The sequence below is a fragment of the Haemaphysalis longicornis genome, unplaced genomic scaffold (assembly GCF_048455015.1).
Source record: "Haemaphysalis longicornis isolate Haplotype H1 unplaced genomic scaffold, Haemaphysalis longicornis Haplotype H1 scaffold_10, whole genome shotgun sequence".
Lineage (NCBI taxonomy): Eukaryota > Metazoa > Arthropoda > Arachnida > Ixodida > Ixodidae > Haemaphysalis > Haemaphysalis longicornis.
In genome coordinates, this window is record NW_027526204.1 from 14,950,004 (window position 1) to 14,963,098 (window position 13,095).

At 49.8% G+C, this 13,095-nt stretch overlaps 1 protein-coding gene across 1 annotated transcript in view; it reads right to left on the reverse strand.

The window, feature by feature from the left end:
• LOC144159732 (solute carrier family 28 member 3-like) overlaps positions 1 to 13,095 on the reverse strand; it is a 70,556-nt gene that overhangs the window by 22,174 nt on the left and 35,287 nt on the right. Inside the window, exon 8 of the mRNA XM_077691433.1 lies at positions 4,305 to 4,432. Coding sequence (XP_077547559.1) covers positions 4,305 to 4,432 — 128 coding nt within the window. The remainder of the gene's footprint in view (positions 1 to 4,304; positions 4,433 to 13,095) is intronic.

Sequence of the window (13,095 nt, forward strand, 5' to 3'; positions counted from 1 at the left end):
GTAAACGGCGTGAACAAAAGGATGGAGGAAGTATCAGGTGAGCCTAAGTTCGAGTACACCTTTTTTCCAAACTTCATGAAGGGTGAACCATTACCGGACATTTGTGAAGGCCGGCTAGCACCAAACGTTGCAGCAGCGCGCGAGGTCGCACCCATCCAGGGCCCGTTTGCCCATACGCATAAGTTCCCGATTAGTTCCCGCTAACGAATAAGACGCCAATAAGTTGAAGTCGGCAACGACAAATAAGCCGGTTGACAGGAAACCCGACAGAAACGCTACCTTAACCGAGCGTTTGTGTCCGTTTCGGGCAAACGACTTATTACCTAGACATCACTAAAGTCGTAGTTGAGAACTTATTCCCACACTTATCGCGTTTGAGCAAACGGGCCCAGGAGTCTGAGCCATTCCATCCACCTGAATGCCTAGAAGCGGAATCACGCTGGCTGATAGCTTCGGCTGCGTATGAAGAAACCGTAAAGCCGTATTGTCACCGGACCCCAAGCACAAAAATAAGTACGGCGGAATCGCAAACTATCGAAAAGCGAATCCGAACAAGGCACAAGAGCCATTTGGGAACACCGCTAGAGTCGCTGCTCAGTGGGGACCGCAACACCGAAAAATGGATACTTTCCCGACACCGCTCCCACTACACTTTCTACAGACGACCTGCTGGATTCGAAACGTTTCAGCAAGCTGGACGCCTAGTTTTCGCGCCGTCCCCTTGGCTTGGAGACGCCAGGCTCTGTTGAAAGTTGTACGACGGCAGATGCACCGTTGGAAACGCAAGAAGGAAGAGCACTTCATGACAGATTTAAACGGATTCAATTTGCGAAACTGAACCCAAACATTAGAATTTTGGACTTCTTGTTCATCCTCGCAGCAATTTTCTCGCGTGTGGAGGGAGAGGTATGATCAGCCGTTTTGAGCCGACGAAGATTTCGGCGACCTTTGGGCACCGTCATGATTGTATCAGCCTCCGCAACCAAAGCATGCATGCGTTCCCTGCAGGTTCGAGACACCGGAAATGTATACTCCGACCATCGCGACTTTCTATGGAGTCTGTTGGAAGCTGAGAAGCGAAAAGAGAAATATGAAGGAGACTCAATGAAAACTGGCAAGTCTAGATAGGTGACTCAGCGTGGAGAAGTCGAAAACGTGTCAGGAGTGGATTGGATTGGATTGGGAAAACGTCTTTGGGGCCTGCGAATGAAGTCCTATTGCTAGGTCTTCATGACTTGGCCAGAGTCGTCACCGCAGATGTAGCCAACCCGGCTAGGGGTCCTCCGCTCCCCGTCACCGGGTAGCCGGGGTCCTCCTGCCTGGCCAGCGCCACGATGACTCGCTGGACAGCCTGGAGTTGAAGATTTTGGTCTTCAGTCCGCACCGCCTCCTCGAAGGCAGGTGGCATCGTTCTTGTGTTTGATTCGTCCGGGTACGCGAGGCAATCCCAGACGATGTGCTCGAGCCTTGCTGGAGCTTTGCGGCACACCCGACAGGTTGCATCAGGGTATGTCTCCGGGTACATCTCGTGCTTTAGGTAGGGGCTCGGGACCGTCTTTGTTTGGAGTTGCCTATAGATGACCGCCTGCTCCCTGCTCAATCCTTTGCAAGGCGGCGGGAGCTTGCGTCTGGCAAGTCGATAGGCCTGAGTAATTTCTTTGTAGGTAGTCATTCGGTCTCGTGTGCTGTGCCACAAATGCTCTCCGCCACTTTGCCCGGCGCGGTTAGTGAGTTCGCGCGCACGAGCGTGTGCGGTTTCATTGTGGTTCTGAGCACGTGCCGACACCGTACCTGCGTGTGCCGGGAACCACTTGATTCTCGTCTTCCCCGTGAGGCTTGGTTGTCTTCGCAGTAGTTTCTCCGTTACGGGGGAAACCCTGCCTTTGGAGACGTTTTTGACAGCTTGCCTGGAATCACTCAGGACCGTTGTGCAGCCTGGATCTTTGAGGGCCAGCGCGATCGCCACCTCCTCTGCTTCCTCGGGTCTCCCGCCTGCAACGCTGGCCGCCGCTCGGAGGTTGCCCTCGGCGTCGACCACCGTCACCACGAAGCCACGTTCGTTGCAGTATTCTGCTGCATCGACGTAGCGGGCTCCAGCGTCCCCGGCGTGGAGTTCCGCCAGCGCCTTGGCCCGTGCTCGCCGCCTGCCCTCGTTGTACTCCGGGTGCATGTTGCGCGGAACTGCATCCACCTGGATTTTGTCCCTGGTGTCGCCTCGTAGTTGGGTCTTGGTTCCCTGCTGTTCATGGTAGTCGTATCCCAGCTTGTCCAGGATTCTTCTGCCCGCTTTGGTTATGGTTAGCCTCTCTAGCTGCGCCACCCGTTGGGCCTCGATGACTTCGTCCAAGGTGTTGTGTACGCCCAGGATTAGCAGTCGCTCGGTACTTGTAGACTCGGGTAGTCCGATGGCCGTCTTATACGCCTTTCGAATGAGCGATTCCAGCTTTTTCTTCTCATTTGTTTTCCACTTGTGAAACGCCGCCACGTATGTTATGTGGCTCATTACGAATGACTGCACTAGTCGTATGAGGTTCTCCTCGCGCAGCCCCCTCTTCCTGTTGGAAACTCGTTTCATGAGCCGAATGGCGCTGGCCGCCTTGCCGGCGATCTTCGCCATTGTTCCCCCATTGTTGCCCTTCTCGTTGAGAAGCATACCCAGTACTCTGATGTCGGATACCCTGGGGATCGCCGACCCGTCCTGGGTGTAGATCTTAATCTCGTCTCGTTCTCTTCGTTGTTCACGCTGACTGTTTGTGGGCTTGTACAAAAGCAGCTCAGACTTACTCGGTGAGCACCTCAGGCCAGTGCCCTCGAGACTCCCCTCGACGGTCCTCACTGCTTTCTGCAGGACCTCTTCCACTTGGGCGTCGCTACCTCCCTTGACCCACAGGGTGCTATCGTCGGCATATATCGTATGCTCGACGTTCTCCACCTCTGCGAGCTGGTGGGCGACCCCGTTCTCCACCTCTGCGAGCTGGTGGGCGACCCTGATCATTACTGTTCAACCTGGTAATGGTCAGGAGTGGAGCAACATGTCTGCAAGGCGTCCGAGATTCGCTCAAGCTTTTAAATGGACGATGGAACTCAGTTCACGCATCGTTCGACAGAATTTGGTTCAGACGCAGTAACGGTGTCACCTGCAGAAGCAAGCCATTAGCCAGCAAGTTCCATGTGCGGTTCAGCGTTTGTACAGTGGCGGACACGAACGTTGCGCGCGCTGGGTATGCGTCATTAGTGACCATGATCATCATTGCTTAGAGCCCTGTTAGTAACGTTATCGTACCGTTTAAGGGCAGCCATGGCCCCGGTCTGGATTGCGTCGTTCTTCAGTTAACAACAGTCCCACACCCCCACCACTCCTTGACTGGAGCAGAACAAGCGAAATAAGGGCAAATCCATGCAGGCTCCTTTCCCCACCCCTGTTTCCAGAATAAAATGTACCTAGAAATATACAAGAACAGATGAACTCACTGCAATGCACTAGGCACCCTCCAGCACGTCATAGGAGAGTGTAATTTCTCCAAAGCCGCCCCCCACCTATACCCACAAGTAATCCCCCTACTATCCTCACTGTTGACGAGCGATGGGAGATATTGCTATTCAGCCCCGCTCTGGAAGACCACCTCGGACTGATCCACAGGGGCCAGGCGGCTCTGGAAACATATGGAACCCGTGAAGAGGGAGCCACCCCATCAGGCGCTTAACGCAATCTATCTGACAATAAAAGTTGTTTCCTCCTCCTCCTTTGGGGCTCTCTTCACCAGCCAAAGTTGGAAATCAGGGTCCCAGCTGGACAGTGCTCTCTCCCAGTGCTCAGGGGTGGGGAAGGGCGGGGGGGGTGGGGGCGTTGGTAACTCCACACAATATGGTAAAGCGTGCGCAGAGCCTCACAGAAGCAGCATTGCAAGGATTTCCGGGTGGGGGCCAGAATGTGGGTTGTTCTTGGGTGGGGAAAGGTGTTAGTTTGAATGCCTCGATGGCGGCGTTCTTGTTCTCTTGTGAGGTATTTCTGTGCAGAGGTGTGCATTGTTCGCTGCAGGCCGTAGCGCAGCGTGATATCTTTGTGGGACAAGACGTGACAGACAGGCCACTGATCGGCGAACTCCTGCCTAGCCCAGTGTGTCAGATCGCTGGCATGCTGATGGGAATCTTCGTTGCCGGGCACGTCGGCATGGGCGGGAGCCCAAATAATCCTTACGTGGTGTTGTGGAGGATGCTGCAGTAGAATTCGGGATAGACAGTTTCCGCACTCGTCTTGCCTGAGAGTGGGCATAGGAAGCATTGTGTTTCAGTGAGAAGCTCACTTGACAAGAGGTCTCGGGGCGGCGCTGGCGAGTGGTGCCTTCAGCGTCTCCGGAAGAAGCAGCTTCGCCATGCCCAGGCCCGCCGGCACGGTCATCAGGTTGGCCGTCAGAAGGTGGTGGTCGTGCGCCTGCACAACGAGTGTTGATGGGGATAAAGGCCGCCACGTTAGGGCGAGAAGCGTTCCTATTTCGTATCCGATTTCCGGCTATCACAATTTAAAGCATTTTTGGTCATTATAATGATGTTCTCGTCACTTAAGCAGCGATCCAGTATAGATATGGACTGCAAACGCTTAACATTCGCATCAGTTGACGCAAGTGTATATGTAGAATCACTAGGCCCTTTTATTTCTGATTTGTATTAATCACTTACAACATAATATGAGGCTTTTTTTTTCAAATGAGCCACATCCACCTTACGCGAATTTAAGAAAAAAGCGGAAGTTTTACCGGACAAATGGAGCGCCGTCAAAACTATTTGCTATATTTTACATGTCAGCTAGGAGAAGTTTATAGGCACAAGTATTTAAAAATTATGCCGTGAATTTGAATAATATTTCGGGGATAAGTTTGGATTTGGCTTATATTGAATTGAAACACTCAAGTTGATGCTGCATTCTTATGTAAACTTTATTTAAATAGACTTTCAAGCATTTTGCGATTGAGTTTTTGTGGACAATGCATTAAAATATGCAACAGGGCCTCAAGAACAGTTGAAATGTACATGGAGAGCAGGTGAGTGCTCTTGGCACCATTAACGGCTCTTTTCGAATTCTTCCCTAGGACAATTATCTTGGGCAGGCATGAAGGCACTAACTAGGTAAGCAAGCTCTTCATTGCTTTGCAACGAATTTCCAAAAAGCTTGAGAAGAAGGCTCGTCATATTCTTGACCGTGATGAAGAGGTTCGTACTCAAAGCGGGAAAGGGGGGATTTGCCAGGGCTCGTAAGCGGCGGCTACTTAGTAAAGTATTGAAATGGTAAGTATGGGAGTAAAAAATAAATATAAACAGAGGTACTTTGTAGAAACGGGGGAGACGAAATGAAATCGTTATTTCACATCTCTGTTTCATTTCGTTCACTTCTTACGTTCACCTCGTTGTTGGCATCTGAGGACAGACCTTTCGCCGATCACATAATTGCCGTCTGAACTCATATAAGCCAGCTCAGAAACGCAAAACAAAACTTCCGGAAACACCCACGAAACAGTCGCAACACTCAAGCCAAAAGCAAACTTCTATTGGGCAAACGGATTTGGTTCATTTGGATCCGTGAAACAGCAGCATCTTGCTCATTTCGATACGAACTACTATCTGCGTACACGTTTTTATTGCGTTATCTCAACTTTTTTCTAGCCACCCTTTTTTTAAGGGAAAGGGGCCCGGTTTTCATCTTCACTGCAGCTTTATCCGACTTCGTTTCGGTTTCTGGATCTGGCTCATTTCGAAAAAAAAAAACGCCGCATATCCCTCCTGAAATGATCCGCATATACGGAAATATGGTAATACGGAATATTTTCCTAGAATGACAAAACGCCGCAAGGAAACACGGAATATTTTTGAAAAACACACATGCACGAAATAGTGCTACTTATCTAAAAATTTGACACCGATTTTATGTCGGTGAGCTAACTAGAACCGCCAAATCATTGTCGGTATCAATTCCGTATACACGGAGTATAGGGAAAACATAGTGAGCGTCATTTTGCTTATTATTGAAGATAAAAACACGAAACTCGTGCGAAACATTTTTATTGCGCACACTAATGTGATTCCCTGTTTTTTATACCAACATCTACTTTCGGTGTGCTTGGGGGCGGCATAATCCGTATGAACTCCGTATTCCCATAATTCCGTATATACCGATCGTTTCAGCAGGGATATCATCGAGAATTCGCTTATTTAAAGATGATTGTTCGTATACCGCACCATCGGTGACTCAGTAGATCACATCCCTATCGGAAAACCCAGCGGCGCTGGAGCTCCGCTTCCAGCGAATGCCTCATTATGGGACTTCCTAACGCTGAAATACGCCGGACGCGGAAACGCTGGAGCGCGCCGGACCCTGGGCGCTGGAACACGCCTAGACGCGGAAACGCGTGGATCCGGCGCGTGCTGGCACGTGACGCAGGAACACGCCCCATCTCCAGCGTATAGCGTGGCCGGTGCTCGCACTAGGCCTTTTTTCAATAATAGCCTTGTAATTACAAACCCGCATGGCTGTTAACAAGAAATACACACAGAGAGAGAGAGAGAGAGAGAGAAAAATATTTTTATTTCTCCAGCAGAGGCTGATGTGTGGGCGTTGCCCTGTGGAAGGCGTCCCTAGTCCGGGATGCCTTGACTTCGGCTGGCCGTCCGTGCTCGGGTCACCAACTTAAGCTGGATATCCGGGTCCGGGCTGGCCAGGGAAGCCCTCCACTGCTCGAAGGTTGGGTTGGAAAGGGGGAGCAAGTCTGGAGTTCGTTGGCACTCCCATATGATGTGGTAGAGGGTGCCAGGCTGGGGACAGTAAGCGCAGAGGGAAGGTTGTTGGGTGGGGAAGATGAGGTGGAGGCGGGTGGGATGTGGACAGGTATTCGTTTGGAGCCGCCGCCAAGTTGTAGCGTCCTCTCTGGAGAGGCGCCAGTGCGGTGATGGGAGACGACGGCGAGTTTGCCGGTAATGCGCGAGAATCTCCGTGTAGCCACTCAGCGGGTGGGGTTGATCGTGAGGGGGTAAACATTGGCCACCGTCGGCAATGGCTCGGTGTATCATATCGCGAGCCGCGGCGTGAGCCGCTTCATTGCCGGGGATGGCGGCGTGTTTAGGAGCCCAGAAGATGCGGATGTCAGGGGTCGTTGAGCAGTTTTTGAGGATGTGAAGTGCTGATGAAGAAATTCGGCCAATTTGGTAATTTCCGCAGGCTGTCTGCGAATCGGTGAGGATGGTTACTTGGTCAGGGCGCGATATGGCGGCCAGGGCAATTGCTATTTCTTCGGCGACATCGATTGAGCTTGTGGTAGTAGTGGCGGCAGTGACGCATTGGCCAGTATGAATAACTACGCAGGCTACGTGGCCGGGCGCCCAGGTTAGGGGGCAGCATCTGTATATAGGGCGCTGGGGTCTTCGCCGTATCGCGCAGTCAGGGCTCGAGCACGGGCAGCCCGGAGGCCAAGGTGGTAGTTGGCGTGCGTATTGCGAGGAATTGGGGCCACCCGGATGCCATCTCGCAGGGCTAGAGGAATACGTTGTTTTTGTTCCCTCGGGGGTATCGGACGGTGTCCTAATGCTGTAAGGACTTGTCGACCAGTGAGTCAATTGCAGGCGCCGTAGTTGAGCTGAATGATGGGCTTCTTGCAGCTCCCAAGCTCTTGCAGCTCTTGGGCTTCTTGTGAACTCCCAAGGCGAGTAGTTTGTGGGTCGCAGTAGCAGTGGGTAGGCCAAGCGCAGTTTTGTACGCTTGGCGAATCATTGTGTTGAGCCGAGCCTTTTCTGTTGTTTTCAGAGCGAGGTACGGGGTTCCGTAGGTAATGCGGCGAACAAGCAACGCTTGCACTATCTGTAGGGTATCGTGCTCTTTAAGGCCTAGACGGCGGTGGGAGATGCGGTGCAGAAGGTGCATCAGTTGCGACAGGGTTTTATGCAGAGGGGAAATTGTGTGCCGTCCAGAGCGGTTTTTGGGTATTGTGAGACCCAGAATTCCTTCCTTGGGGGAACCTAAGTAGCGCTACAAAATTTAGCTAGACTCATTTCGGCACTTTTCAGCTGATTTCGCCCGGCTGAATGCATTGTTTCATCATCGCGTTCCGTCAGTAGCGCTCAATCTGTTCATAAAAGCAAATTTATTCTCCCGGATAAAAAAAAATATTAAACGAGCATCGACAGTAACTGTTCGAAAATTCGTTCCTTATATTTTATAGGGCTATTAAAGCACAAGTATACACATATTTCTTGACACTCTTTTATTTTAACAGCAAAACGTGAGAAATAATAGAGACAGTTAATCCTTAGCTGGGTTCCTTGCCTTAGTGAACCTTGATCCGTTGACACTGCATTCGTACAGCAAGGCCTGGAAGCGTATCCTGTGACGAAAAGCGCACGTCTCCGTGGTGCAGCACTACCACGAAGAGTACGCACGCACGATACCTACCCAAGTCATGCAGGGGTCTTTGCAATTTCAGTCGATCGTCGAAGCCCATCGCACGTGTTCCAAATCACTCTGCCTCCGAGAGTCGTCGTATCCACTCGCATCAATGTGGCAATAATCCCAAGCACCACGGTGTGTCGTCGCTAGAGGAGTCGTCACTTCGAGATGCTTGGAATCCGGACCACTGTTCTTGCTTCTACCACAGCTTTCGTAGCTTCACATGTTGCTGCTGACACTCCCCGGAGACATAAGATGCACGTTTTTACAAAAAAGTTACGCGTAACTTCAACTAGGCACAGCGCCAACGTGAAATGTGTACGGGCCACTCAGCCACGCAGCCACCTACGAATTTTGACCGAAAGGCGAAAAGCAGGGAGGAACGAAGTGCTCCCCGGCCGATCACGAGAGCTTGTTCCGTGCCGCGACCGGAGGCCTCCGCACCCCTGTCGATTCTCCGTATTGTGGGCTCCCCCGCCCCGCGAGTGCTGTCGCGCGACAGGTTCCGAGCGGCCCTGCTGGAGCGAAGGCGGGCGTTTTCTTTCTTTCTACATTTTTTCTTTTTTAACACATCTTGGTATTGTAATGGGTTCACTGGCGCCATTTCTTTTTATTTTAACACCGGTAGCGGCAAGCGGAAACTGGTTAGCTGGTTTTAAAATTTTGTTTTCACTATTTAAGCTTGATTGGACACATGGTTCGCGTTAAAATAAACAGGTTGCTCACAAAAAAAAATAATACAACAGCACGCAGATGGAGACAATGGGGCTCTGAAAGGCCCAAAAATACATGTCACAATGTGAACTGCAATAATTACACCACGTCCTCAAAAAGCAAGTCTTGCTTGCCATATGCGTCCGTTTTGCCAACGGGCTACCCTTATTGCCTGATTCTTTCATCAAAGGTTGTCCACGGCACAATATATGCAATTGGAACTCACTCAAACAACCCCAGGAATTTGTGAAGGGCTTTATTTATCCATTAGTTAGGTTAGCGGGCTACGCTTAGATGTTCCAACATTTCCGTGATCTGCGATATGTTGCGTTGTTAACGGCAAATTTGTAGGGAAGGTTTTTTCAAACACGACCGGAATGCTAATGGCAGCAATACAGCAAACGTTCATTATGACAGACGCTTGCAATGCAATTGAACGACATGATCGTCGCTCGTACGAAGCATTGTTTCCGCGAAGCGCAAGCTAAAAAAGTGGGATTTTGTGGCACCCGACGGGCCGCAAACGCCAAGTTTCGGAGCACCTGCGTCGATCGCGGCGCTGGATTACAACCAGTCGACCACGTAACCGGCGCGAGGCATTGCTGTGTCCAGCCAAGCCGCGGCTCCGTGAGAACGTACTGACCCGTTCGCCCTATCTAAATCCCAGTCTCCAAAGGCAACATCCCCGTGTTATTCGATGCTTTCCAGCAACCTCCCCGCGTTGATGTCTTCCAGCGCGGCGTTTTCCAGTGCTTTCCGTTCTTTCCGGCGTATTCCATCGCTCTCCTAACGCTGGAGAATGCGGTCCCCGCGTTCCTATCGTCCGGCTCGGCGTTTTCCAGTGTATTCCGTTCTTTCCGGCGTATTCCATGGCTCTCCTAATGCTGGAAAACGCGGGGTTTTCCGACAGGAATAGCTCTCCAAAATGAGCTGAACACTATTTCCTATTAGCGGGAAATCTGGCTTATGTCGCTCAACCTATCCAAATACAAGTTTGTATCATTAAGTCGCAAGCGTGAGAGTTCCGCCATTAAATACGTCCTATACAACCTACCTACCTGTCTCCTCCGCTCCATCATATTAGTATCAGGGCGTGCATCTCACACACAACCTTTCCTAGACCTTGCACATAACCACTATTCTTGCCAGAACATCCAGAACGCCGGGGTACGTGCGCCCTAATTTAAAACACTCACGCCATATGAAGTGGCCTTTCTTCCGAAATGAGCCAGATGCAGAAACCGAGAATGAGTCGGTTAAAACTGCCCTTAGAAGAAAAGCTCGGCAACGTTCCCCTTATAAAGCGGTGGCAAGAAAATATTTGAGACAACGCCCTGCAAACGTATACGCAGATCGTAGTTGGTATCGAGAATAGGCCAGATCCTGCTGTTTCAAGAATCAAAATGAGCCAAAGTCATTTGCCCAATGGGAGTTTCCTTTTGGCTTGACTGTTGAGACTTTCGTGGGTGTCTCAAGAATTTTTTTTTTGCTTTTCGAAACGGCTTACCATGAATTCATACGGCTATTAGGAGATTGGCGAAGCATCTGTCCCAAGATGTCTTGACCAAGTGAATGAAATGCAACTCTTGAGATTTGAAACAATGATTTATCTCCTCTCCCCCATCCCTCTCAGTGACTGTGGTTCTATTGTGTACACCCATATTTCCAATTTTAGCACTTAACTAAATAGCCGCCGCTTACAAGCCCTCGCAAATATCGCTCCTACGACATTTATTTAGTTACGAACCAGGATACGAACCATTTCATTAGTCTGAAGGGAATATATAAGCAGCCTTTTTATGAAGCACTTTGGAAATTTGTGGCAAGGCAATGAAGAGTTTGCTAACTTTGTGAGTGTGCTCATGCGTGTCCAAGAAAATTATCTTACTGAAGAACTTGATAGGAGTTGCTAATGAGGCCAAGATGACTCACCTGCCGTCCATGTATAGTTCTACTGTTCTTGGAGCCCTGTTGCATATGTTTAATGCCTTTTAGACCTACACTGAACCGCACCATTCTTTCAAAGTCAATATGGATAAGGTTTTCATACGAATGCCGCATCAAATTCACTGTTTCAATTCAGTGGGACCCCAATCCAAACTTATCATCCCAATATTGCACAAATTCATCAGATAATTTTTCATTACTTGTGGCCTCGATTTTCCCCTAGCCGACAGGTAAAACATAACAGCATTGACCGCGTTGCATTTCGGTCCGGTAGCGAACCTACGCTTTTTTCTCAAGTTCGCGTTCGGTGGATCTGGCTCATTTTGAAAAAAAGAAAAAAAAAATGCCTTCAAGGGGTACTGACGAAAAAATTTTGTATCTTTTTTTTTTGTTGCGATAAGTAGCTGGTGACCTACTTATCACCCGTAGAAACCTCATTTAATAGAGTTGGAGATAAAATAGCGCCCCGTGCTACAATTCAGTGGTTGTGGATGATAGGGGGGGGCTGCACATTACCGGAATGAATTCCAAACGTTCGGTTATATAGAAAGTTCTTGACAAAATTGGTGAGTCTCTGAGCGAAGTTAAGTTATCTCATAATTGCAACGATTAAGAAAAGGGAAACTGTGTCAAACGCTTCCTTGAGGTCGACAGTAACGAGGACTCATGGAGGTGACTTAATATTCTTTCTCCGCTTTTCCCCTGTCATTGGTCGTAAAGAGCCGGCTGTCATGAGTGGTGAGACTGGCCCGCAAACCGATTTGTGCAGGTTTGTAAATGGCGCCGTTCGCTGTCTCGAGTAGCTAGGTGAGACGAGTAAGGATCATGCGCTCCATCAGATTGCAACGAGTGGATGCTATTGAAATAGGACGACGGTTGGAAATGGTAGTTGGATACTTTTTAGGCTTGGGTGCACAACGGAGTGTTTCCATTCAAAAGAGCGTATGCCAGATTCCCACATTGTGTTAATTTCTGCTAACAACCATTCTTTGCATTTCTCATTGAGGTTGCCGAGCATTTGCGAAGTAATTTTGTCCTTCCAGAGAGCGCTCTTGATATTAACAGCCTCAAGCGTCATGCGAAGTTCTTGAATAGTGAAGGATGTGTCATCAGGCTTCAGCTGATCACCGTAGATTGGGGCCTAGATAGTCGAGTCGTAAGAGTTATCTTTGGGGAAGAATGTTTGGACTGCAACTCGTTCTAATTCATCTTCGTCTATAGACTGAGCAAGCAGGGTGTTTTGCGTGGTGTTAAGGAACTGAGTTGTACAAAGGAGAGCTTTGTATGTGCGCCACATCTTGTAGGAACCGGTTCGTTCATTGAAAATTGCTCAGGGGTCAAGCCAGGGACTTTGGCGTACCGTCTAGCTTGCGCTTTTTTTTGCGCTTTTTTTGCGAACCAGACATTTAGACGTCTGGGACGACACTCCAACACCTGACAAACACATTGCTGACATATTGAAGGTGGAGGGTCTCGCGGGTCGACCAAAGGTTGACCAAGTGTTTGTCAGGTGTTGGAGTGTCGTCCCAGACGTCGAAATGTCTGGTCGCATGCCTGACAGCTCGAGCTATTTTAGTGGCTAGCGGCGAATCGCGCTCGTATTCCGCTATGAGGGAGCAAAAGCGTTCCTAGTCTATCGCTGTGCGATGCAATTTGCAACGAGAATTGTCTTCCAATGTGACCCATGGTAGTGATCGGAACCCATAACGTCCGCACCGCAGCGCCATTTGCGAACTACACTGTTTGAGTACCACGTGAGATTGAGCATAGTGTCCGTCTTATTTGCGTGAAGCCCGTGACGGGTGGGGCCATCGAGGTCGTTTTAAGTTCCAGCCCTCCTCTTGCAGCGTTATCGACAAGTGCTTGGTCGCGAAGGTCAGCTGTATTGTGCTGTATAGTGTTGCCAAGCCAAATGTTTAGCGTTGAAATCTCCAAGGAAGAGGAGTTTGTCATGCGGGTATTGCTGGCGTAAATTAGGTAGCCAAGAATAATCAACGCCAGGAGTA